Raw genomic sequence first — 27783 nt, 5'->3', positions numbered from 1 at the left:
AGTGAACACTAGGCATATGCCTGGAATTCACTCTTAGCATGCAGCATTAACTGGTAAAATCATCTTAGTCTCTAGCATACAGAAGTGTTTATCATGTTCATTCTGTTAAAGGAGAAAAAGGATGATAAACTGGTCATTACCATTAACAGGTTTTAAAATTCAGGCTCATTTGATATTCAGGGTTTTAAATAGCAAACTAAATTACTGTATTTAAATCTCAGTGTCTTCAGATAAAGAGGCAGAGGAAACAAGGGGAGCAAGGCATGTGGGAATATGGCAAAAGTTACAGAATGCTTAATAAAGTCCTAATTTCTTTTTCTACAATAGCAGGTTATGGTTCCAACTTTATTATAATCCCTATTTTAAAGTAACATAGTTGAATAACTTACTTATTAATGTAACAGGTAATAGAGGAAAAAAATGCTACTTACCAAAGGAAAGTTGTTCTATGTATTTGAGTTTGTTTACCTGTGGTCCCTTTTGGGACCTCTGCTCACCTTTGTTGATGAGATGCAAGACATCTCACATGGAAAACTTGATTCATAAACACAACTGTTTAATGTGTTTATGTGTAACTGTTCGGTATCTCACAAAACAGATCCCACCATCCTGCTGCTGAAGTTAGTGATGCATTCATCTGTCTGGTATCAGAGATTTGCATGTCTCAGTTTTTTTAATGGTAAAGGAGCAAATGGCAGTGGTATTACTTGCTGAGCAGAATGACAACGTACTATGACTAGGGTTTCTTTGGTCATTAGGAGGTAAATAAGTTTTTGAGTGAAGGAGAATAGAAGAGACATATAGACAGCCAGACACACAAATGCCACAAATGTGTAAATCAAGTTTTCATGATCCTTAGGATTCCTGTGGCACATTTAGCACTGTTCTAAGTTGGTTTCTTAAAAAATTACATTAATTTTGCTGGGACTATCTGCATTGTGGTCTAGCATACAATTTTCCATTCAAGCTTTATATTGCATGCATTTCTGATTAACTACCTGGGAATTCTTTTTTTCTAAATTTTACTAGATAAGTCTGATACTGTGTTATACAGGCACATGATTCACATGTGCAGATAAGACTGCATGTGTCCCCAGATTTACAGACTATAACGTAAAAGTAACATTTTTATTTGATTGTCATGAAAATACACTTAATAATCCATCCTTTTCAAAATTTAGCAAAAAGATGGGGAGGGAAATGGAACTAGGAGGTTGCTCAACTGCTTTGCACTCAAGATGTGGATTGAAGTGTGAATTCAGGTGCCTGAACCATATGATCACTTCTTTTGATGTTCATGTCATCATCAAGAATCGTCAGTAGCATAGAAATATATCATGACTTGCCCAGAAAAATTAAAATATTGCTAATGAAAAATTAATTCTTAATAATTTAAAAATATCTAAAATTTGTAATAGTGGGGGTTTGTAACAGTAGTAATTGTAACCTGAATTCCAATGTGCTTTAGGGAGGAATCAAGGACTTTGTTGTTTTCTTGGCTACCTGCGGCACTAAGTAATTTCATAAACGAAGTACTAAAAGAATTAGGGAAATATGTAAGCTACTCACTTCCACATTTTATTCATGTATCTTGGGTTGGAAATGGAAGATGTGGCTTGGGGTGTGTATTCTATTGCCCTCGGTTAGAGGTGGAGCAGTTATCTTCTGTTAATCTGACCACCTGTCAAAACCAGGTGGGGCAGTTTTCCTTATCTCTTCCACAACCAATCCTCCCTCCAGAATATATCTTCTGTTAATGGCCCATTGAGTCTCACTGCAGGACTGATAAAATTACATCATCCCACTGTGAAATGCTCCACCCAGGGGGAGGAGCCAAGCATTCCTACCTGGATATAATCTGAGATTTGAAACACCAGAGTCAGTCTTTCCACTGGATTCCCAGAGGAACAGCTTTCTTCCCAGAGGAAGACCAGGCCCATTTCACCACCACTGGATCTTCAGAAGAAAGCTAAACCCTTCTACAGGGGTTTCAAAAGAACTGTACTATATCTACTATATACTATTCTACTGCTTTCAAAAGAACTATATCTATCACTCCAAGATTACTGCAGCCACCATTTAATCAGACTACTACCACCACCCTGACTGACAGTGAGTCAGGTCATATTCTGACTCTGTCAGTGTTGTTTTGTATTACTGCATTTTTATTTCACTTTTATTTTTTCCCTAATAAAAAACTGTTATTCCTACTCCCATATCTTTGCCTAAGAGCCCCCAGTTTCAAAATTTTAATAATTCAGAGGGAGGGGGTTTACATTCTTTATTTCGAGGGACCCTCCTGCTTTCGTTAGCTAGCACCTGGCCTTTCAAACCAAGACATCATACAATTTAGATTTTCTGTCATCTCATAAACTTATGTCCACAAAGCTCTTCAGTCTGCATTTCCTGACATTCAGATCAGACCCATATTCGTTTCTGTCAAACTATATACTGAAGTAGAAAATATTTTGGTCTTTATTTTTTCTCTCTTTTTTTTTAATATTAAAAAATGTGGGAAAAGCATCTAGATCTCTTTTATTGTCACCAAGAAAAAACTGGCCAAGCACTGAGGAGAGGGAATTCACAGCAACATATTGATGTTGTAAGGGAGGTTCAAGGTTATTGGTATTATTGCTATTTCGTCTTTGAGAGAGTTCTTCTTTGAAGGTGAACTTTAAGTTTTATCAAAATATACTAGGAATTTGACTTCAATATCACACTACTCCTCTTATAAAACAAATCTTGATGAGTTTATGTTTTGATTTGCCAGAATTTCTTTCCAATGTTTAAATAGGTTCCTTTCATTGCATGCTATATTGAGGATCTTGGGTCAGGGATTAATGTATAATTCAGTTTTCCCTTTCTAGTATTTGCCCATCCTTCTTTCAAGGTATAATTTTTTTACTGTCATTTACAGTGTGGTCATCTGTATTCACTGAAGCAGAGATTCCACATAAATCTTCCTCTTGCCTGCTTGACTCTGCTTGTGTTTCTGCTCAGGTTTCATTGATTTCATTGTGGAACCCACCTTTACTGTGCTGACTGACATGACAGAGAAAATTGTGACGCCGCTAATTGATGAAGCTTCCCTCTCTGGCATGTCTGGATTTAGGCGTTCCAGGTGAATAACCTTGCACCCTGTCCCTTCACTCTATGAGTTGCCATTGTAATCAACTGCCCTGATTTCCCCCCTCTTCAGTGTATGTCTTTCTTGTGCCTTAAAGACCCATGTCTGCATTGTCAACACTGCAGCTCACCTCGTGAGGTAACTTTGTGCAGGGAAAGTGCAGCCTGGAGGAGATCCAAGAGGGAGGAGGGTAATATCAACCTGAGTCATACCTTCTAAGGCAAGGAGCACAAACGGTTGTAGCCATGCAATCAGATACACTCTCAGTGCTCTGAGTCACTGTCAGAGGGAATGTACTGAGAGTAATTGGGAGGAACTTGTTTCTCCACGCCTAGAAGTATGAATGGGATTGAAACATAAATGATAGCTGGAAAGAATAAGCACACTTTTGTGGCAGTATTTAGGGTTATGCAAATGTGCAAAGAATCACCACAATTCACCTGGAGTTTAGGTGTAGGAAGTCTTGGACCATTCAACCTGTACTGCTATTTTAGAGATACTACTCTTTTAGTAGTTTAATTGACAAGGCATATCTTGGAATTCAAATGCCACGTGGCTAGTGATCCCTAGAGTAGGGCTATCAATTCAGGATTTGCTCTTCCGGGTGACTTTGCTCTTGGGCAAACAAAGACCAAATACTAATATCTTTCTATGTCAGTAATCTTGCTGTCTTTGTTAAAATGTTCACAATAAAGCATCAAAAGTCAGCTGTAGGATCTGTAACAGAAATTAATGCCTAAGCCTCAGGTGAAGTCCCCAAGCCCTTGATAGAGATTTGCCTGTGCCTAATACCTGCCATTGGTGAAATTTAGGAGATTCCTTCTGTGACATATTTGATTTCTAGAATTGGCTGACTCTCCAGTAATATTTAGGGAGTGGAAATACACAAAAAAAGTAGTTACAGCACTTAGTGAAAATGAATGCCAAAAAATAAGACAGGGAAATGCAGCCCTTTATTTCTAATACTGTCTCAGGTTGTACTCTTTACTTTAACATTGGTTGTCCTGGGGTGGGAGAGATGGGAAAGATAAGGGATTCAAGCTTAGTTTTTCCAGGGTAGCTCTATTATCTGACTTTCAACCATTTTTTTCTTAGCTGTATTTGAGTGTATGGGATGCTAATTTTTTTCTGTGTTTTGTGATACTGTGTCCTAGTTTGAATAGCATTAGTCCCTCTGAAGTAAAAAGATCAAGTGTCAAGAGCACTGGGTGTGAAGGAAGTGCCTCACTCAACTGCTCCATACTCACTGTGGACTTCAAATGTTTTAAAGCCACCTGGACTGAGGTTGTGCAGCAGAACAGGGAGAAATGGAAAGCACAAGCCACCAAAGGTAACAGCCAGGCTTCTTAGTGAAAGAATAAAATTGTGTTGACCTCTTCTTCCTCAAACTCATCTTCAGTCTGACCATTCTCAAACTGTTAGTTTGAAAGAATCCACCTATTGAGTTCAATAACCCATTCTGAATTCAAAAAGATGGGAACATTGTTACTCATCTGTGCCTTATATTCTTCTTATGCTGTGTAAGTGTACATAACAGAGACAAGGTGAACAATGGGAAGAGAAAAAAATTTAAAGGGAATTCCCCTAAAGTCACAGATCAGACTCAGTGGGTGCAAAAATAGTTGGAATGGTATTTGTAAATCTAGATTTATCTATATTTATAGATAAATATAGATATAGATAAATATAAAAGATATATAGATAAAAATAGATAAATATATTTATATATTTATTAATTGTTCAGGTTGCAAAGGGGTGGTACTTTTAGAGATGGATGGTAGCTGGGGGATAGTTCAGAGGAGAAGGACAGAATATTCTGTATTCACATCTGGTTTCATATTTCTGGTGATAACTTGGAAAATTAATTAGGAAGTAAGCTGAAACTGTATGTGATGTCATTGGTCTGGGAAGGACTGCTAATATTTCAGAAGAATATGAGGGCTGTGTTGGTTGAAGGTTGACTAGGGTTCAATACTGTCATGAAACTGAAAAACATCCTGACCAACATCCTACTGCCACTGAAAAAAACCAACCAACAAAGCAAAGCAACACTCCCCACATACACACACTAAAAAACTCCTCAAAAGACTTTCCTTCTAAGACCCCTTTGGCATTCTTCTCACCTTTTCAGCAGTGACAAGGCCCTCAGTGTTATGTCCAGTTTTGGCCACTGCAGTTGGAAAAACATATGAACCAGTTGTAGACAGTGCAGAGTACAGCAATGAAAATTATGATAACTTGTTTATAGCTAAGAAAGTGTATAGATGAAAGTTTTTTGAAGACTACTGCAGCTGCAAAATAAGGAAACTATTTTTTATTCAAATATCTTGGACCATTAAGAGGAGCAACAAGTGGCAGGTTATAGACATTATTATAATGTCTAATAAGTTAGACATTAGCAAATCTCTATTATTTGAGATCTTTTGGAAATACTGAGAGCCATCTTTTGAGAATTATTTAGGTATAATTTTCCCTCAGCTCAAGGGTATGAATGATTGTGCAAGGTATCTTAGAGCCCTTAGGTGATTTAGACCAGATTTGGAGCAAAAAAAAAAGAAGGAATAGGTCACTGTTTTTTCTTTTCTCCATGAAACTGGGATACAATTTATTCTCTGATCTGAATGGTTGTTGTTCAATCCCTTATTTAATGGAGTTGTTTTATTTCATATATGGAGTTCATATATTTCATAAATGGAAGGAGTTTGATTTTAATGTAATATGTGACTGTGATTTAGGGATTTGGCACCGTTCTCCAAAGTGTCAGAGCAGATTTGTTTCTCTCCAATTGAAAGACCTGTCCTAAGATTCAGGAAATCATGTATTATTCAAAACAAGTTTTCCTTTGTGATTAAAACTTGCCATTAAGGAAAAACACTTCATGGGTATTCCAGGAAGATGAAAACAAATGCGTAATTTAAAATCTATTTCCCAGGGAATTTTTTTTTTAGTTGTTTGGTTTTGGTCCACTTTTTTTGTGGGTTTTTTTTTCCCTGGTGTATGTTTTGGGGTATTTTTTGCTTGTTTTGGTTTTGTTGTGGGTTTTTTGTTTGGTTGGTTTTGTTTGGTTTTTTTTTGTTTTATTTAGTATCTAGCGGTTCCCTATGGACCAAATTAAAGCTAACCAAAAAAGCAAAGCATGTAACATGTTCAGTGTCTTGCGATATAAAAGTGATGAGTGAATGAAGTTACAATACAGGTAACTAGTTTTAAGAATTTAATTTCACCATATATTTTCTTGACTAAGCATAAACAGTATAAAAATCCTATGTGCAAGACAGACTTGTGAGGGACTTTTACATAATTTCTGTGTTTCTAGGTACATTTAATAGTACAAGCATGCATACTTTTTATATCCTGAGAGTTATACAAACATACAGCCCAGAATTTCTTTGTATGGGCTAAGGACTAATTAACTGGTTTTGCACTCCACTTGCATCAGTATCTTTGCTCAGCTGCTATTTTCTATTGACTTGCAGCAAGTTTCTGCATCACCCTCCTTGCTTGTCTTGTAGCAAGGCCTACCACACAGCAGGGGCTTACGTTGCTGACCCTTGACAAACTGGTGTCTTGCAGTCAAGATGCATTGCCAATAAAAACAATTATTATTAAGAGAATACAGAAACATTTACTGTTTTTTGACAGCGAATAGTAATTGGGGATCAGAAAGGAAGGAACCTATTAGAACTATTTTTGTAGCTAATACTATAATAAATTATTTGTAAAATACTGTATTCCCTTTGGTAATGGCATTGTCCCTAGAAGCCTCAATGAGCTGTTTTTAACCTATGATATTTATAAAAATTTTCTCATACTGTGTGATAAAATTGAGATCATTACCGATTGGGGTTTTTTTGCCTAAATGGTCATCATGAAAGAGCAACAAACAAAAGAACTGACGAAACAAGCACTCTAATGTACAAAGCACCATTTAGATAAAGTATTTTCTGAACTACTTTTGACAAGAGACACTTATCCAATGGTGTTGTAGCAGGCCCAATTCTCCTGAAACAAAGTTCTGTCCTGTGGTTCAGGTGCAGAATAAAAAAAGAAGCGCTTTTTTTCAGATCTCCAAATGAGAGGAATCCTTCTGTATGCCATGAGACCCTGAGATTAGCTCAGTTGTTTAGAGCATGAGCTTGACCTCTGTATGGCTCATTCACTTAAAAGTTGCATTCTATGGATCCCTTCATACTCAGAATATTCTGTGAAATCTGTGAGACATCCCTACAGCCTTCAGTAGCTAGTATCGCTTTTTGCCATTCAAGAATTTTGAGTTCACCTTTTCAAGGTGAATTTTAAATGGGAAGAAAAGGACATACACATAAAATACATTTAGGAAAACCAGGGTTGTCCCCTGAAAACCAGTTGTTTTCAGAATATTTTGTTAAATGTCCTCTTATGTTCTTTTTCCATTGTCAGATCAGTTCCTATATTTATCTAAGTAAATTTGTTTGCATGTGAAAAGCTGAAGTAGATTTAGATACGTGAGTTGTCACATTGACTGATAGCTGTGACTTCTTTCCTTGCTTGGCTGCTCTCTTTGCTGAGGATGCAGAAGAAAAGGCTAAGAGAGAAGCAGAGGAAAATGCTTATCAGGGAACAGATGAAAAGGAAAGAGATGAACATGATGGGAAGCCAGGTGAAGGTGTCACAGAAGCAAAGACAGAAAAGAGCAAAGAACCAAATCCTGGGGAAAGCAAAAGGACAGATTCCAGTAAGAATCCTGTAAATGGCGCTTGGCAAAGTGGTATGAGCAAACACGAAGCCTATCAAAGAAAAAATGCAGCTAGGACAGATAAGAAAATGGATCCTCATCATACTATGGGAGAAGAGAAACAGCATGTCCAGAAAGGTGAGTTCTCTTCTTCTACTGAAACATGAATCCAGCCCTAAAACCAGTAACCCACTTTAGTGACAGGGGAACCTGATGTCCTGAAAAAGCATTCCTGGGCCCAGAGTCTCTTCCTGAACATAGGCATAGTCACCTACATATGGGAATCAGAAACTAAATTAAATTCCAAATAGTGTTCTTCTGTAGATGGGGTTCACCATCCTTGCTTGGAAAAAGGAAAAATTAGTTTTTTTATGGAACTGAAGTAGCCTCTTATGATACAGAGCATGGAAAACTGAAACAAATAACCTGCTTCAATGAACATTGTCATTGCTTGAGTAACTGATAGGAGAAGCCAAAGTTGTCTTCTAAACTCATTTTAAAGCCAATTAAATGCATCTTTGATTTGAGCCTCAGATCAAAATATGTTTTGGAACAGAGAATTTTTCTCCCCTCTTTTTTTAGGATTTATTTTATCTCTCCTTCCTTTGTTCAGTTTATTTTTTATAAGGACAACCACTAGCCTTTATTTTTGAGGGTTGTTTTCACAGAAATATTATTCCAGTTTTTTTAACTTGCTGTGGAACTGAGTTAAAATAAGAATCCCATTCTGCACCCAAAAAAAGTTGGAAAAAATGTTTGAAAATTCCATTACACATGAAAAAAACTTACTAAACCAAACAGAAGAGATCTCTTGTCTCTTGGCCATTACACTGTCCTTTCCTGCACAACTCCTACTCCCTGGAGCCAATATAAAAAAATAGCATTACAGCCACATGTGTCTTGTCACAAACTTGGCTAGTATCATACAGTCCAAAAGCAGCAGTAAAATCACTCAGAAGCCTCGTTTTAGAAAAAGACTGAATGGGCATTTAGGCTTTGAAAGTCCAGGCTCAAGCAGTGAGTTTAGATGGCAGGGGATGCAGAAATTGTGTTTAAAACATTCCTGATATTATTCTTAGGGTTGCTGGCCCCGTAATTCCTTTGTAATTAGGGGTTTTTTTTAGAATGGAAGGGTTGTGGGATCAAAGCTGTCATTCTCTCTATTGTATGGGATGTTTCTTCAGACAGTGTTACATGTGTGAACATGAATGGGCCCCTCAGGAAGACAAAAAGGTCAGGGACATATGAAATGCGAGTTAGACTGCACCAGACTTTACTTCTGCAATCTTTTGTTTTGCATGCTTCTAGCAATATGGGAACTAAGTGTGCTCTAGTGATTTTGCTAGTACTTTTTTCAACAGTCTGTCTCTGCTGCCGGTGTCAAAAGTGCTCTGAAAGGAATTATGATGATTTCTGAAAATTAGTGTCTTCCTCAGGAAAAGAAATTCTTTTCCTTTATTTATGGGATAAGGCCTTTATGAGGAGCAATCACTGCAGAGTCTCTGGGGACTGATGAAATCTTAACATTCATATGTCTAGATTTACCACAGCTTCCTTTATGCCTACATATTAATATCTCGTCTAATATATTTGTCTGATTATTTCTCTGCCTTTGTAATCCCTTTCAAAAAGATCATTATGATCATTATTCTGCTCTTCTGCTGGCAGGGTAGATATTACATTACCTGAAAGTCCCCTTTTCATTATATTCACTGAAAGTTCAGAAATTGTGTTATCCTGTGACTTTAAAATCTCTCTGTCATACACTGCCTTGTGCTTTCTTTGAGAGATCAAACTCTGAAACAGTGCATGTGTAGACGTTCAGCATTTTTTCCTGCACACACTTAGGGTCAAGCAACTTCTTTATGCAATGGTCAAAAAAGGTTTGTTAGCTCATCACTACCATCAGCTGTATGATGGCAGAAGAAATACAAGAATACTTTTGTGCATATTAGTTTCAGTTGAAGACTATGCCCTTTTTTTTTAAGACCACCTTAATCAAACAGACACCTAAACTCTGTTGGATCTGCTCATAACCTCTCTGACTCCAAGTCAGTGGCAGTCTGATCAGCTGAGGAGGGTGCTGCTTGTTCTGTATCATCTTGCATTCATTTTTTTTTTCACCCACACAGTGAGCTTAGGAAGATAAACGTGAAAATTTTGAATAAAAACTGAACAGAACATGCTTTAGTTCCATCTTGTTAAATATTTTAGGGTTTGAAAAGCATTCCTCTTTTATACTATGATGAAACATAATTGGAGAGAGAGATTGATCCACTACTGTCCAAGAATAATGAATATGCTAATGGTTAAGGCGCACTGTGGAAGAGGGAGACCTCATTTCTCTACAATTTTTCTCTTTTTTTGAGCTGTTCCAAAAATAAATATCCACTGCCCATGAATATTGGGAAGGCAGATAATATCCTCTTTAACACTTAATACCTTTAATCTTGATCCAAAGGCTAGGAAGTAGTTATAGTACCAAAAATAGCAATACAAATGGAATAAGCATCACTGTAATACAGCCACACATGGAAAAAATTCTGAAGTGAAACTTCTACAGCTTTTTGTGTTGATGTGTGCATCACAAAAGGAAAAAGACCCTTCTTGCTGTTTGGATACTGCAGCTGAAATAGCTCTGTTCTGCTACAGCTTTCCATTTAAGTTTTTATTTTATCTAGCATTCAACATTCTCATTCAATGAAGGGATGGTCTGGTAAGATCTGATGTGCTTTGCTGTATGGCTAATAGAGGACCAAAAAAAGAGTCACTCTTAGTTGACATTCCTAGCTTCATAAAATACACCCCATCTTAAGTTGCTATTTTCATTCTGCATGAACCATTGCTCTGCCAAAAGCCTTGATTTTTTTGTTTGCTACATAGACTCTAAAGGCAATGATCAATGCTAGGATGATTGTTTCCTGATACCAACACAAATGAATCGATGGATAAAAGGAATCTGGTAAGAGAAAATAAGGCAAAATTACATAGTTGTGTTAAGGGTATCTAAGATGGTTCTTTAAAACAGACACTTATGATGAAGCCTTGCAGGTTCTCATTTCTTTGGAAAGCATGAATGTTTCAGACTCTGAAATGAAGCTTATGAGCAAGTTTTTAATGGCCAACATACAGTCAGAGGCATTGTGAGTTTGCATATAACTTTAAAAGGTTTTGATAATTAGAAGAAATTTATAAGTGGATTTTAAAACTTGCTTATCTGTAGGAGTTGGATACATGTTTTCTGGTGCTTTGTTCTATGGAAATCTGTTAATTAAGATATTTTTTAACTCAGACCTTTCCTCCTAAGGAACAACATCTCCTTTGGTGTTGCAATTTCATTGAGTTACAAGCATTAAAATGCACTCTGCATGCATTAAAATGCATTAAATGTTTCTTATTGCTTCTTTCTAGGTGAATCAAAGGAAGACAACAAATTGGACAGAAAATATAAGTGTAGTGTGGGGGATGAATCAAAGAAAACAGATGGTAAGGCAACATTTTATTGCATTTTTGACATCTATTTTTACATGCAATCTGTTGTTTCCTAAATGTCTCCAGTTTATTCTAAAATGAATAAGAATGTGTGGTAACCAGAAACAAACTTAAACAAACAAACCAGAAACAGTCATTAGATTTGAAAAACGCCATTGAAGCATTATGAGGGAAAATCATTCCTTTCACATAATGCTTAGTACTACTAAGTTCTGCTGGTAAGCCTTATCCATCAAATTTTGGGCAGAGCCTGAAAGAAAAATCCTGGGTTATTAGAGTAGCTTAATAGGAGAAGCAGATTCGTGAGATTCTATCCTTCTGACTTTGTTCTGGCCGTATTCTTCTGTCTGTAAGAACAGGACACATTGGACACGAAGAAAGCAGACTGAAAAAAAATGCTGCACAAGAGATTCTATTAAGGATGCTATTGAAAAGGGAGACTACTGAAACATTTTTAAACTGTAGCAATCCCAAGCCATAGGATGGTTTCATGGGCATCTGGGAATAATTTCAAGTGAGTCTGAGCCTAGTGTAGAGGTCCACAGCCTCAGCAGTTTGGAAAAACATCTCTAAGTTCTGCAGTGTGTTTACACTTTTGCACTTCCTCACCTGTGTACCACAGGCCCATGAGACAGTATCTGAACCCACATTGCTTCAAAGACTGTTGCTGAATTATTAGGTAGCAAAATAAATGCAAACAATTTTTTTCTAGCATTTTCTTCGTGCGTGTATCAGTGAAATTCGCTGAAATGTAACTATTCCCAAGTAAGTTTAATACAGTGCTTTGTTTTGATAGTCAAAACAATCAAAATTATTTAAATTCCTACTGCCCTAGCAAAGTGGTAAGTAGGAAGAAAATATAATAACTCAACTAAACACATAGAAAATTTCATCTAGAAGCATGTATTAATTTCAGACACATAATCATGTACTTTTTCTTAAGAGACCCCTTAGTAATAATTATTTAAAAAATCAGTTCTTTTAAGAGGTCATGTTACTTATATACTTGAGTTAAATATCTGTCAGGAAAAAGTCTTGAACAAGTACCAATCACAGCTCTTACTGCAGTCATGCAGAAACTAAGTCTAAATACTGAAATAACATATGACTCTTCAGCTTTTCAGGCGTATGTGCAGTTCCATATGTAACTATCAAGGCTCCAGAAAGATTAAAGGGCAGAATGACTGCTCTCCCTACTCTGATGGGTGGTGGCTGAGCAGCAGTTGTGCTGGAAGGGTGCTTCTTTGCAGGACCAGGTGAATGCAAAAACACTGGTCCAGGAACATGGGCTTTTTAGGAGGACTCAAGAGCACTAGCTCAGCCAAGAGAGTAGACTCATGACTCTCTAACTTTGAGGAAAAGGTTACATTTGAAGGCCTTCACTCTCAAGGTCTTAGAAAGATTAGGGCTACATATTTATTTGGGCTTGAGGACTAAGAAATGAATGTGTCACAGTAACTTAAGATTGAAGATTGAGGATGTGAATTTGGTCTTTGCAAGTTGCTTATCTTTGGTGTTATTTATATTTGTGATCTATTGTCCTGTAGGAGACAGCTAAGTTAATCTCTTTAGGGAAAAGACTGGTACCATGGGACCAACTGATTACAGTGAATAAGCAATTCTAACCATGCAAAAAAAATTTGTAGGGAGACTGCTTCTGTCATTCAGACAGTGTAGAGGCAGATTATAGCTAATTATCTAATTGATAAAAATCAGAAAAAATACTATGAATTATGCACCTTAGAAAGAAAAACACTGGAATAGCACTTCTGCTTTGCCAAATACTGCACAACCTGTTGTATCCATTATCCTCTTCAGAGCAAATCTCCTTAACAGCCATGTGAGGGGTATGGAGAAAGGAACATTATCCATGGATAATACATAGCTATTGGCAGACTACTAAATTGTTTACTTGAACATATGCTTTCTCTTGTGCCAGTGCATGGTCTTTCACACATCACATGCTGGAAAAAAGATTAAACAATTCGAAAGATTGAGATTATGGCTATGATGTGCTCACCACATGTAATTTGCTGCTGGGTGAAACTCAGCCTGGACTTTTTTCAGGGTCAAGGGTACTTGGGTTTTAAAACCTCTGTTCTGTTCTTGGGTTTTACAACCTCTGTTCAGTGTGTAGCTGGGGAGTATTTGTATTAAACAGGCCCATTTGTGTATGTTTAAAATAAAAGCTTTAACTTTCTCACCACTACCCTTTTGCATCAGCTGAAGACCTGAACCCAACTGACAACACTCTGTCCTACTGCACAGGCATCCTGCACCCAGAAAAGAAAGCTGCAGACAGTATTTTGCATAAATCTTTGCAGGATATGTATCCAAGTTGCTTTTTAAATTATATACAAAGGAAGCTATTGTAATATCTACTTATAGACATACATACATGCCAAAATAATTCTGATATGCTTGTCCTTCTACTGCATGGGGAATCTAGTGACTAGTCTTCTTCTCATGTTAATCTGATCCTCATATTATTGTTGTTGGTTGTTTTTTGGTTGGGTTGGGTTGTTTTTTTTTTCCTGCAGGAGATACTGCTTGTTACCCACAACTGCCTTTTTTCTCAGTTTCAAGAAAATGAATATGGGGATGCCATTTCACAAATAAAGATACATACCTGTCAGAGACATCATCAGCACAAGTGTTTCCTGTGGGATAGAACGTTGTTGAACCATTTTGGGAAACTGAATTTTCTCATGTGAAATCATTGATTGGCAAGTCTTTGAATGGAAAATTATAACCAGCCCATGGACATAATTTTTCTTTACATTCCAAACTTTTTTAAAAATAATATTATTTTCTAATAAAACTAACAACAAATGAAAAAAATATTCTTCCCCATTACAGACTTGATATAAGCAAGAAATTTTTTACAGTAATCGTGGCAAATGACTGGAACATTATCTCCATTGACATGGTAGAAACCTCATTCCTGGAAACATTCAAAGTCAGGTTGAACAGGGGTCTGAGCAACCTGATCTAGTTGTAGATATCCCTGCTCATCATTGGGGTGTTGGGCTATATGGCCTTTAAAGGTCCCTTTTCAACCCAAACTATTCTGATTGTATGATCCTATGATTAACACTTTCACAGGTAATTTCTACCACATCCTCATTTTTTTTTCCTCACTGGGAAAAGATTCTGCAATGTTAATGCAAAGTTTTCAGTATAACTTCTTGGTTTGGGGAAAACAGTCAATTCAATCAAATATTACTCTCTCAGGTACCAACTGTAGATAAATATAAAGTTCCCTTTTTGTGTGTTTGTCCTAGGAACTTATTACTCTAGTGGCAATGCGCATTTTTAGCATGGAAATATACAGGATGTTTGCATCTTCAACAGCTGGTACATACAGTGAAAGCCTAATGTGCTCTGGCTATGTGATGAGCAGTACTGCCACCTCATGGTCAAAGCAAAACGTGTGTTTTGACAGATCTGCTTCAGTACTGCATTCTTCTATGCAGTGCAACACACTAGAATAGAATATAGTCACTATAATATAATGTAATATAATACTACATGTAGACTTTTTAATATATGGACTATATTTCAGATATGGAGGTTTTAGCTTTCTTTATTTTGATTTTTTAAAAAGATATAATGTTGCTTATAAGTAGTTAAAAGCTTTTCCTTTGAGTTCTGTACATTGCCCATGCCAACATGTAGAGCTACCTTTCAGTCTTAATTTTTCTTGATAATGATTTCTTGATCAGGAAGTGAAAATTTCCCTGATTATTAAGTTAAAGCCTTCATTCCTTTCTGTCCCAGTTGTCCCAAAAATAAAGTGGCAGAGTAGCTGGCACAGATGTTATCTGACAATGCCTTTGGTATAGGAACATGGTGGTGAGAAGACACCATGATAAGGTGTCTACAATTATTCAGAGAGGGTTGAATTAACAGGATTCTTCCCAGCTTCATTCGCCAAAACTTCTCAACCATTGAATATTGACTGTCTTTGCAGCCTTCTGCAAGATACAATTTTTGTATGTGTCAATCTAGCCAAGACCATGCCGTAGCAATGAGCACTATGTCTGATGAAATCCTGCTTATGTAATATTCATGATTCTGATGTTGTTTTAAAACAGGTTACTCAAACATATAAAAAAGAGCATGTCTATGTCTCCTTGAGAGAGGTAAGAAGGTAAATTACAGGTCATATAAATAATGGTGTCATTTCTAATTCTGCTTTGAAAGATAAACTGATCTCTTCTTATTGTCAGAAGCAAAAAATCCATTTCCGTTTGTAAGGCAAAGACATTATATTTTTCCTTGCTGCTTGATAGTGCTCTGCATATTATGTGTCATAATCCAGCAGCACAGGCAAGTTGGAATGACTGTAGTCTAAGTCTACTTACTAAAGACAATTTCCTTCCTTTTCTCACTTCTTTTTTATGGCCTGTTACCTGAATTACATTAACAGCTATGGCTCCAAGTTACAAATCAGAAAGACTTGTTAGGTTCTGGAAAAACTTGTTTGAAACATGAAGGAATTTTGCCTTCCCAAAAGACATATTTCACTGTAATCTATCTCTGCTGAGCAATTGTTCCATAGTATTGCAGTATAGGATAACTGAGGGGGGGTGGAATAGTTTCTGTAGCTTTTAAAATCCTCTTTGTGCTTTTTTGAAAGAAACCGTTTGTCTAATTTAGCAAGTGGCACCTGAAGCAAGCTGGAATTTGCATAGAAGAATGCATTCTGAAGAAGGTTTTATGCTGTTTTAATAGCAGATAAATATGATATTTGATGCTAAGTGCAAAATACATTGTTAGTATCTAGACCAGGCAAACAGTACATCACCATGGTATGCCTGCTTGGTGAGAATATACGGAATATGTAAAAAGGTATCTTTTATAATTATGCAGATGATTTTGCAACATTTTCGTTTTGTGTGTTTGTAAGTCTTATGGAAGGCACCTGGTTTTTCCTTTGAGACTTTCATGTGTCTCTTGTTTAGCCTGCTTTTTATTATTCATAGGACCCTAGATACATGGTTGTTAAGATGCTGGATTGCTTTTTGAAGCTACTTTATATGACAAGCTGAAAAATTGAGAATTCAATTTGTCTTGATTTAGGTGAATATTTGGAATATTCAGGTGCATGATGAAAAAAAATCATCACTGGAGGCAACTTAACTAGGGTTTTTTGAGTAGTTACCTGTATGGGGAACATTTTTCCACATGACGTCTGGTCCTTTAGATATATTTCTGCTCAGAGATGACACATGGTTGCATTGTTCCTCAGGGATAACATTCATGGTCCTAGAGACGTGGAGCAATGTGTAATTTATACAGTGCATTGCAGAAATTGTTCCTTGATTTTGTACCATGAATTAATTTATTGCACCAGTCGGGGAATACAGCTGTGATTTTGCTTCTATTATAGTCCTCATCCCATTTAGGAAAATTTGCCTGTGCAATGATGCATAGAAATTTTCCACTTCAGCAAGAGGAAAGTCCTCTTTGCTGCCAGCTGCAAGAATTATGTTTGGTAGAGTGACAATCAGGCTTCTTTTTCCTGACGCAACACTTAGTCCTGAAAGAGAAACAAGATCATGTCTTCTCATGAGAAGAAGGAAGAATATGAAATGGCTCTTCAAAAGACATTGGTGACATTTAGATTGCATCTTCAACAACTCACAAAACAGCTAACTTCCAATTTGAGCATACCAGCTACAGGAACCAGACAGGATGACTCTTATAAGGTGTGGCATCCCATCCCAAAAAAGCAACATGCACATACCCAGATACTCATGACTGAAAAGTCTAATCTTTATTACTTATTAATTGATCCATCACTAGGCTATTCAATATTTTCTCTCCTTCTAAACCACTCCTTTCCTTTTCTTAACTTCAAAACCTGGTACTTGCAGGCAATAACAAATATAGAAGAAGGTCAACAACTGTTATCAGTTGAAAAGTATCTTTTTTTTAGTGTTTAGGAGCTTAAGTGTAATTAAAAACAAGTGATAAACAAAAACTGAAGACATATTGAAAAAATCCAAATGAGAATTTTTGCTTTGAAATGGTTTTTCACATTTTTATCCGCCATTAAGTAAATGGTAAACAAAAAAACTTTTGCTTTAGTTAGATGAAAAGCTCAGCTTGATCTTTTATTTTCTATCTATCCACCCCACTACCCTACCCAAACCCCAATCTCCAACAGACATTTTGCCATGCAAAAATACACTAATTCCTTGTGTCTGACCCAGAGCTAGGCGTTATCCTAAGTTTTTGTTTTAGTCACTCTGCCAAAGAAGCCCAGTGCTTATTACAAAATTCTAATTCACATATGTGACTGGATACCTTGCTGGCTTTGATTCTCCTTCTTCCTGTGGAAGGTTCTATGATTTGCATGGTAAGATTTTGGTAGTGGGATAGGCTGGAGGGGTGGCTTTTCTGCTAGCTTCTTTCTGCTAGAAGCTTCCGTCATGTCTGACAGAGCCACTGCCAGCCAGCTCCAAGATGGACCCACCCACCAAGGACAAGCCCATCAGTAGTTATGAGAAGTCCTCCCATGAGGAGGAAAGAGCAGCAGAGACAATGTTTGAAGAATTGATTCTAACCCTCATTCTCTGTCCTTCTGTTCCCTGTGGAGGAATAGGTAGAGAATCAGGAATATAGTTAAGCCCAGGAAGGAGGGAGAGGTGGAAGAAAGATGTTTTAAGATTTGGTTTTACTTCACATTAGCCTACTGTGATTTTAATAATAAATTAAATAAATTTTTCCAAGTCAAGTATGTTTTACCTGTGACAGTAATTGGTTAATGATCTCCCTCTGCCCTTATCTCAAAACATGATCCTTTCCTTATATATTCTCTCCCCATGTCAAGCTTAGGAGAGGAGTGATAGAGTAGCATCTTGGGTCTAGCCAAGGTCAACCCACCACACAACTCATCCCCCTTGCTCCTTGAGAAGGACTGGGGTTCTTGTTTCCATCCACAATGGAATATCTCTTTATGAAAACAATTATCTAGCTTTTACCCCAAGCATATGCAGAAGTTTGAATTATGTTTGATTATCAAATATAGAATAAGATTTTGCACCTAATTTTCTAGGTGGCTTTACCTAGTAAGTATCTAATTTCATTCATACATGCTTTATTCAGGAAACTCATTAATTACTTTGTGTAATCAAACCTTTGCCAGTGTATTCATTATATTTTTATCTGCTTAGATATATTTCCATAATATGCTGGCAGTCAAATGACATATATTAAACCAAAACTGATCTCTTTCATCACTGATGTTATCCTAGGTCAAGTGGAATGCAAACTGTCAAGCCAACATAAAACTCAACATCAGTGTGAAAAGAGCTAGAAATTTGTAGCTTCATGAATTATTTAGGCACAATTATGTGCCAAAGCTCCAAAACCAGGATATCTTCTATGCTAATACTATTTCTCATCATAGAAAAATTGATACTATGCACTTGAGTTGTGTGCTAAATTGGAGTGATGTTATTTAAATTCACTTACTAAACAAATATTCAAAACTTTTTCCCAAGAGCATTTATTCTTGTTTTCCCTTGCTTTAAAGAGAATGCAAGCACCTTCAAATAGCATTTTGTTTTCTTTGAAAAAATAATCACTTCAAAATTTCTCATTCATTAGACACACCAATAACAGAGATGAATTAACTTATGATGCATATTTCTTCTTTATTTCATTGATCTTCTGAACTTTGCTTCTTAGGCCTCATACATCTCTCAGGCAATTTAAGAAAGAAAATACCATACTATACAGAATTTATTTCTTCATGGTCATAATTATCTTTGAAAGGCTTTCAAATGGCTTTAGTAGGAGACAGGATGATCCAGTCTGAGAACTGAGTTCTTAGATTTCAACATCTTTGTTTTATTTTGAGCACTAGAAATAGCTTCAATGGTCCTTTTGAGGTGGAAAAGCTGCAGATTATGACTAAACCCACTTTAGTATTCAGGGAGAGAAGAAATAACAGGTTTGAGGGAAAAAGCTTACAAAAAAGAAAAATTACTCCTTTATAAACTGTAAGATGCTGAGTGAGTCCACAAAGGAATTAAAAAGGAATTAAAAGTGGCAGATTTGGTAATCTGTCTCAGCAGCTGCAAATACTTCTGTCGTATTATAGATTATGTGAGATGCAGGTACTCAGACTACTATTTCACCTCATTGTCCACTGCATCAGTAGTAATTGTTTTATGATATCAAAGGCCATACAAGAATTTGCAATTTCTTTTGTCATTTTACTCAGTGCTTCGATGGAGCTGGCTTCTGGGGGCAGCAGGGCTTGCAATAAATAATCTCATTTTGAAAAACCTATGCTTTTAATTAGTTGGGCCAGAAGCTACTTTCAAACACCATGTCAGCTTTGCTATGAATGCTTGAACAACATTACTGGTTGTTCAAGCGTTCATAGACCAGAAGTCCCTTCAGCTCTCCATCACCTGCGTGACATCATTTCATAGAAGAGACCTTAATGAACAAAAACCAAAATTAGAGCATCTTTTTATTCTTCTCAAGTTTACTGTTTGCAAGTTTGTTTGGTAATTCCCTTCTTGGATTGTGAGAAACAGTGAGTAATTTTTCCCTTTCACATTCTTGGTACCACTAATAATTTCATTTACTTTTTGTTAGACTCTCTCTGCAACTCTGTTTCTAGGCTAGAGTCATAGCACATGAACTTTGTGTATTGAACTTTCCTTCAAGTGCAACCCTTTTGCTAACCACTATGTTAGGATGTAACACTGACAGTCCGTGTTACACATGTTCACTGCAATGTGACAAGAGAATCTCAGGTTAATGAAAATGAGATAACCTCTCTTTTTTTCCCTTTTATTTTCAATAGTATAGTCATGGATAATCGTGCTGCCATCCTGTGCTTCCTTCAGAATTAAGTATGGTTATAATACTTCAGAATTTGAGCAGAGAAAACAAGGACCCTGCAAGAACCTCACACTTTCATTCATGGGCATTCAAGCAGGCTAAATAGATGGTGAAAAAAATGCTGAAACCCCTGCCCAAAGACTCCTTAATCTACACCATACTGTCCAGCAGTCTTCATTCAGCATTTATTTTTTTAGGAAAGAAAAGTGATTTTTCTTTTGAATGCAATTTGAATACCATAGGGCTTGATAGGGGTCCTGATAGCCTGACCTGACACTGGATGCCACTGGGAAGCGTCTGTTTTGGTTTAAAATAATTTTCTTTAAATTATTGTCTGCCAAGGAAGGCAGGAACCTTCCTGGCATGGAAAATATGACCCCTTCCCTCCAAATTATTGTAACTTTGAAATTATGGTGCTTTAAGGCAAAGATATAGGGAAAGGAATAACAGTTCTTTACTAATATATATATATGTGTGTGTGTGTGTGTATGTATGTATGTATATAAAACAAGACAAACAAACAACAACAACGGCAGCAACAACAAACAAAAAATCAGAAGCCCGGTAACGGCCTTTCTCGGCTGCAGGCACTTTCCCTTTTGGTGCAGTTATGGTGACAGCCAGCAGGGGCGCTGTCGGCTCATTTCTGTGGCGCAACTTCAGCCCCCTCCGCACGTGGCAATGGGGGCTTGGGTAATGAGAGAGAAGGAAAAGGGGCTCCCCTTGCGAAACTTACGGGGAGCAGCCGGTCTCAGTGCCTCTCCGGGTGGCGAGCTGGTCTGTAGGAGGAACCTCGGAGCAGCAGGCTGTAACACCAGAGACAACCACACCCCAGGTGGCAAACAAAGTGTAGCAAACACGCCGAAACCACGGCAGGAGCAGCAGGAATCCCGGTGGATGAGGGGTGTCGAGTTAAAGTGTAGCAAAACCCCCCGAATTAGTGGCAGAAAACAGCAGGAGCAGGGCGACCCGAGGACGAGAGAGAAGGTGGAGGGAAGGCGTTGTTTCAGGTTGTGAAAAGTGCATATTATATGGCTCTACGCAGATATTTACCAAATGGATTTTTGATGTATTGATTAGTAGTGCTGTATTAACATTTTAATAGTGAATGTAGTCTTGTAATTAGAAGGTAATTTTTTGTAGTCACAATAAGAACTGTGTTAGTGGAGTTTGTTTTTCTTTTTTCTCTCTAAGAAAGGAATGAGGCACTCTTATCAGATAAGTAACCACAGGACACCTAAATCTTTCAGAGAAAAGAATTTATTGCTTTCCTATCAGAAGAAATAGACTCCGTTTCGCCTCTTTGGCGCTATGGGGATTAGAAGAAAGAAATTGACACTGACCAGGCAGAATCCTGTATTTGAATAGAATTTATGCATCATGTATGAAGTGTATGAATATGCAACAGGCTATTATTCTTAAGAGGTTATTCCTTTGTTAAAGGGTGTCCTTTTTCCCGGGCTCGTGCTGCCTGGAAAAAGGTACCTGGATATCCGTAGTTCTTTGTCTTTATTGTCTCATATTTTCCTAACTCAATTTGTCCAAATTATTATTACTCTAATTGTGTTACTATTTTTATAACCATTTTTTATTACTATTAAACTTTTAAAAATTTTGAAAACAAGTGATTGGCGTTTTTCACAAGGTTTTCCTTCGGCTCTCACATCTCCTGTGTGATATCCTGAAAATATCCGTGGCAGCCGGACTCCCTCAAGCAGCCCGGAAATGCTCCCTCCAGAGAGTGGTCGGGGGTCCAGGTTCCGAGCTTCCCCTGAGACACCCAAGCAGATAGTGAGGGTCCCTCCCAGTGAGGTTAGGTGAAAAGTTCTCAGTTCAATGATCACTCTTGCTAGCAAAGGCTTACCCACGTCAAGGAGAAGCAGTGAAGGACAAAACTCCGCAGTGGCAGCAAATCCTTCGGGCAGCAGCAGTCGGGCACCAAAACCACAGCCGTCGGCCCTCCGATCCCCAGAGAAAGAGAAAGAGAGAGAGGGCTGAGCCCAGCCCCTCACCTCCAGCCATGGCTCCTGGCATCTCTGCGTTTCCCAAGAACGCTGAGCTTCCCTGCCACCACACTCGCTCCCCCAGCTGCAGCAAGACTGAAGCAAGCTGCATCCCTTCCCTGCCCTTCCCTATCCTGGTCACATCTTTTGTCTCTTAAGTACCCATCATTCCCATCTCTTACACAACAAAGGGTAGAAGTCCCTAGTGTTCAACAGTGTCCTAAGCCCTCTCTGAGCAGTACTGTGGTTTTGACAGCTGGAGAGGAAGGGGAGGAGGTAAAAGGCGCACATTTATCTCGAGCGGCAGAGCTGGCCGCTATCAGAAGCAGTGCTGGGAGAGGTCAGCTCTCCACTTCCAGTTGGTGGAACCAATGTAGTAATTATGTATCCTCTGAACAGAGACAGACATAGTTCTCCCAGGATTTTAGAAGCTGTGGGAAACTTAGACAGAAGAATTCAAACAACTATTATGTCTTTCTGTAACCATTGTTTATAGATATGGTTCTTCAGAGTGTGCTATTCATAGTTCACCAATAGTGTGAGAGAAGATTCCTAAAGGCCAATCAGGTCTTAGGTCCACCACTGTTTCTATAAGAACTGTAGATTTCTAATAATAAAGCATCATTTCATGCCTTCTGAGAATGGAGTCTCTGTATCACCTTTGGCTGTCCCTGATACCCCTTCAGTGATAGAACCAGTACCACGTCTGTGAATTATACTTGGTGAGGAGCAGGACCCAAAACAGAGCAGATGCTTCTGAGTTAGTTTAAACTCTCACCACAGTCTAAATATTTCTCCTCCAACTATGTTGAGAGAGCAGATTTTGAAAGTTTGATCTGGAGCAGATTTTTAAAGTTTGAATTAGACAGGCAGAATAGATGCCAACTGTTAAAAGGGAAAGCTCTTCTAAGATTTTGGACTCCAAAACATTATTAAGAGGGTATAATTACTGTGTAAATATGACAGTCAGCTTTCTTGCTGTATGGGTGTGCTCATTCATGAATTCTGTGTGAAGAAAAATATGAACTGTGGTGTATTTTCAGTATTTCAGCCTGTCTAGATATATAGCTTCATAGTCCAGCAGGCCAAAGTTAAAAATGCCTTGGTATAAACTAGAAACTGATAGCAGAAATGGACTCACAGTGGGTGCTGGTATCACAACATGGAAAAGTTGTAGAAGTCACTAGCATTCACATTAGCAGTTGAAGTGAAGGCCAGTACTCAACCTTGAGTACTTAAGTTCCTCAGAGACACTGAAGGACTGAGATGTGTATTCAGGCAAGGCTATTTCAGATAATGATAATCAATATATGCTAAGTGGACTGCTTAAAGTCTTAGATGTACAGAGCACTGCATATTCATTCTTTTTCCTCTTTCCACTACCTCTGTTGATACATGCTAGTATTTACACTAGAGCTGTTGTATTTAATTGAGAAAGAGGCTGAATCTATCCAAAGCTAGAATAGTTGAAGGAAGTTCTATTATATCCAATGGGAAATTTGGCAAGAAAACCAAAACTTCTGCTCCACCAAGCAGAAAAACAATTCAGAGCAATATCTATGCTGCTGTGTTCTTGCTGGAGCTGATGAGGTAGCTAACAGAAATATAAAGCTATCACAGAATCATAGGAAGTTAAGGGGTTAGAATGAACCTTAAAGATCATCTAGTCCTAACCTCTCCTGCCATGGACAGGGGCATCTACCACTAGACCAGGTTGCTCAAGACCTTAACCAATCTGGCCTTGAACACTGCCATGGTTGGGACATCCACAGCCTTTCTGCATTGACTCAGTTCTCCACAGGCAGGGAACTTCCAGAGAATGGAGAAAACTGCATTTTGCCTTGCTTCATTACCTGGGATGGGAGGGGTTAAAATTCTTGTAAGTGTGGATGGCATAGGAAGAGAAGCATGTGTTAGGTGGTATTTCGAGCTCTGTTTCAGATCCCTGGTGTGATTCAGCAAATCCTTTAAGTTCAGAAATACATACTGCTCAAATATGTCATTTAGTCCACCTGCCCCAAATAATTACCCTTCCTTCTGGGTCAGTCTTTTCTCTTTAAAATGTGGCTAATTATAAGTGTCATGGGATTGTTATGATCCTGTTAATGACAGTAAATCAGGCTGAATGTTTCTGTTGGGAAACATCACGGAAATGTACTACTGTTGTTATGGCTGTTACTACTGCCTATTGTATATTATGCTGGAAATGTGACAACTCAATCTAAATAAATCAAATAAAATGCTGAAACCCTAATTCTTTAAAACAATGTCTTAGAATTGCATCAGTGAGCAAGATTTGGTAGTAGTAACTTACGGGTGACCATCCTGAGAGGAAATGTTCCCCTGCTATCTGTGTGGTAGAAGATACCAACTCACTAGTAGATCTGTGCAGTTGCTGTGTACATTCAACACAGACAATGCAGTCCAGCAGTAAAGATCTTCGTTTTGCAAGTCCTTTTTCTCCTTTGCCCAAATACCATTAAAAAAATAGATTATTGAGTGCAAAAGAAATTGGTTTCCTGAAAGGAACCAAAAGATATTTTGATGCAATAATGTCTTCCAAGGCATGCCCAGCCCTACAGGTAAATTCATCTCTCCTTGGGCTGAATGTCCTTATTTGAGAGACTCTTTCAAATGTTCTTTAAAACTCTCCTGATATAAGCATTGCCAGAATTACAGCATCTGCCAGGTGTTCTCAGGGAGCCAGTTAGAACAGCCAATATAGAGTAAAATATTCATGTTCCTGTTTGAAGCTTTTTCAGAGGATTTCTAGTGATGGTTATGAGACAAATTGGATGGACTCTCCTCTTTAATTAGAAACTGTCAATTTTCACCAGAGATAACCAAAAATTTCCTTGCCTATACTTCTTTCTCAAGGAGATCTGTTTATTGTGAAGATGCACTTGTAGTATAACTACATAGAAAACAGTTATGTTTGTTTGTACATTCAGGATAATATTAGTCAAACATAACCTAATTATGAGGCCAAGGGATTATAAATATTTGACAGAGGAGTCAAGCAGATTGTAAAATATACATTTTTTGTTATATCTTTGGTGCCTCTCCATACTTAAGGCTGTGTTTTTCACTGAAAGCTCAATGGGAGCAAACAGCTTTTAAAATGTAGCATTCTTTTGTGTTTGGAGCACCTGCTTTTCTTCATTTTAAACCACTTGTACAACGTTCTTGCCTTCATAAGCAAAAAGGTGCTGGAAAAGCTGTTGATGAAAGATGATAAGGGAACCCCACAGTAAGGAAACCTATTAAAACCTCTTGATCTATGCATGATGGACTCTGTTATGTGATCTTCTTCATTCCTAAGTTTGAATTCTAGCTGGATTAGTCTGATCACAATAGATTTCAATTTGTTTAGGACAGAATGATATTTCCAGTTGTACCTGTAAGAGGTATGCATTGGCATGCCTCACCTTGTACCCTTTCAACAGTTACGCAAACTTCAGTGCTTGCAGAAAATGAGGCTGTCTAAACTGATACCCTTGTTTTACTTTCCCAGATTATCTACCTCTTGGACAAAGTGGAGAAAGGCAGCATTTGACACTTTTCTATTTATTTTTCTTTTTTCTTTTTTTTTCTTTTTCCAGGTACAGAAGAGTAAAAATATATTTAAAAAGACACTGCAAATCCCTTTCATCATTTTATCTGACCTTCATTCCTGTTCTACTCCTGCAAAGACCAGATTCTGGGAAAGGAATTAAACAGCTTTCAAAACACTCATCCTCTCACTGGCTACTTCACAGCTAATGAGTCTGGTTCAAGGGTGGGGGCCTTGGTTTTTTTGTTAATTTTCTTTGTTTGTTCATGTATATATGTTTTTTATTGTTGGTTTTTCTCGGAAGGATTCTTGTTAAAAGGTCAAATTGTGATTTCATTGTAAATCGTTCCATTTTACTGGACAGGTTAAGCAAATAGAAAAAAGTATTCTTCAAAAGCTGTTTTTGCCCTTTGCTATGCCTCAGCTGGTGAAACCAACACTAGGATGATGCAAAAGAATATAAAAGAAAAAAAATCAAAAAATCAAAAAATTCTTGATAATAATTAACTTTTTCTTTTTCTTTTCACTGAAAGCCTTTTCCAATTGCTATGAGACAGAATTTGACATCAGTTTTACCCCTATAGAAGATTTTATTAATAAGCACAGTGAATTTGTAGAGCCATTTGACTATTTCTTGGGATTTGGTATTTTTCGCACGCAATACAATGACAGAAAAATGTTTTTCTTTCTAAAGAGCAGACTCCATCAACCCTTGATTTTGTTCTTTTTTTGTAGTTAGGAAAAGGATTACCAATGAAACCAATATTCTCTTGAGGCAAATTTTGTTTGTCAGACTCTGAGCACATGTATTAATGTACTGTGTGATGTGCCTGTATAACTTGATATTGCAGAAAATTATCTGTTTCCCACATTTTTTCATGACCCACTAGTAGTAGCTGTTTGTCTGACCTGAAGATCTAGGAGAAGAGGAGCATCAGGGAATCACATGGGTCAGTTCTTACTTTCATCTCAATATCCAGTTTAAACTTTCATCACTGACTGAATGGACAGTCCAATGAAAAGGAGAAGCATTGTTGGATAAGGATGGACAGAAAAAAATCAAAATAAGAGTGTACGAGGAACATCAAGCACTTTTGTGTTTCTGGCTTGGTATCTTAATAGGAATCCAGTTGATTGTAAGCAATTTTGCCTGTTTGTGTGGAAGTCAAGACAAACATATGCATACAATATACATATACAATACCTACAATGATTTTTGCTGAACAGCTTGCTGTTCAGGATGAGATCTTGCTCTATTACTCATATATGTATTTTTTAAGGAATCATACTCCTGTCATGGAACTTTTCTATGTAGAGAACATGCAAAATATTAGCTAAGAAAGGTAAATCTCAATATTTCCTTTTCACGTTCAAAAGCCCAGAATTTAGCAATCAAAATTTGGGTCTCTGTTCCTTCTTAAACTATGCATATATAGGGAGGAGCATCCTGTGATACTAGGAAAAATTACAGCAGTAAGCTTAGACTAAATCCATTTTAAAAGTGAACATATTCGTACTTAAGAGTGTTTAGTATTTGGGATTTTCATTACTGGGGCTAGAGATACTTTAAGGGGTTTTTTCTACTTCAGTTTGAATTTTTTCAAAGACAGAGATTTATATTATGTTCATGCTGTGAAAAGGTTGCACTTCAATCACGTGTTTTCAGAAAGAAGTACAAAAATAATTCCTGAAGTTTTTGGAACTCTTAATTGGCTTCACTGAACCAGCTCATTTAAATGAAACAGAAGGGGAGATAGCATTCCCATTTGTGAGTTTGTGGTTCAATAGTAGCTCTGGTGTAATTTTTTGAGGAAAGTGAAGGGCTGGGAGGACAGTGGCTCCACCGTCTACACTGAGCACATTCCATGTTATGGCAGGCTGTCATCTCTTAGCATTTTTTTGACTCCTCTTTTTCCTTCTCCATCAGCATTCAACCCCAATGAGAGTAGTAGAATATTAATTCCAGCCCTGAGCAGGTTCTTTGAAGGCACACTGATCAAATAACAATGATGCTCAACTAAAT

General features: G+C 37.5%; 1 protein-coding gene across 1 annotated transcript in view; it reads left to right on the top strand.

The window, feature by feature from the left end:
* The window catches only part of PDE1C (phosphodiesterase 1C), a 173486-nt gene extending 147545 nt beyond the window's left edge, over nucleotides 1-25941 (top strand). The window contains exons 13-17 of the mRNA XM_030971433.1: nucleotides 3001-3121; nucleotides 4282-4457; nucleotides 7683-7979; nucleotides 11253-11327; nucleotides 25810-25941. Of these exons, the coding sequence (XP_030827293.1) occupies nucleotides 3001-3121; nucleotides 4282-4457; nucleotides 7683-7979; nucleotides 11253-11327; nucleotides 25810-25823 (683 nt within the window). The 3' untranslated portion in view covers nucleotides 25824-25941. The remainder of the gene's footprint in view (nucleotides 1-3000; nucleotides 3122-4281; nucleotides 4458-7682; nucleotides 7980-11252; nucleotides 11328-25809) is intronic.
* Nucleotides 25942-27783: the final 1842 nt, after the last annotated feature.

This window comes from Camarhynchus parvulus, chromosome 2 (assembly GCF_901933205.1).
Source record: "Camarhynchus parvulus chromosome 2, STF_HiC, whole genome shotgun sequence".
Classification (NCBI taxonomy): Eukaryota; Metazoa; Chordata; class Aves; order Passeriformes; family Thraupidae; genus Camarhynchus; species Camarhynchus parvulus.
This window is presented reverse-complemented; position numbering and strand designations above follow the sequence as displayed.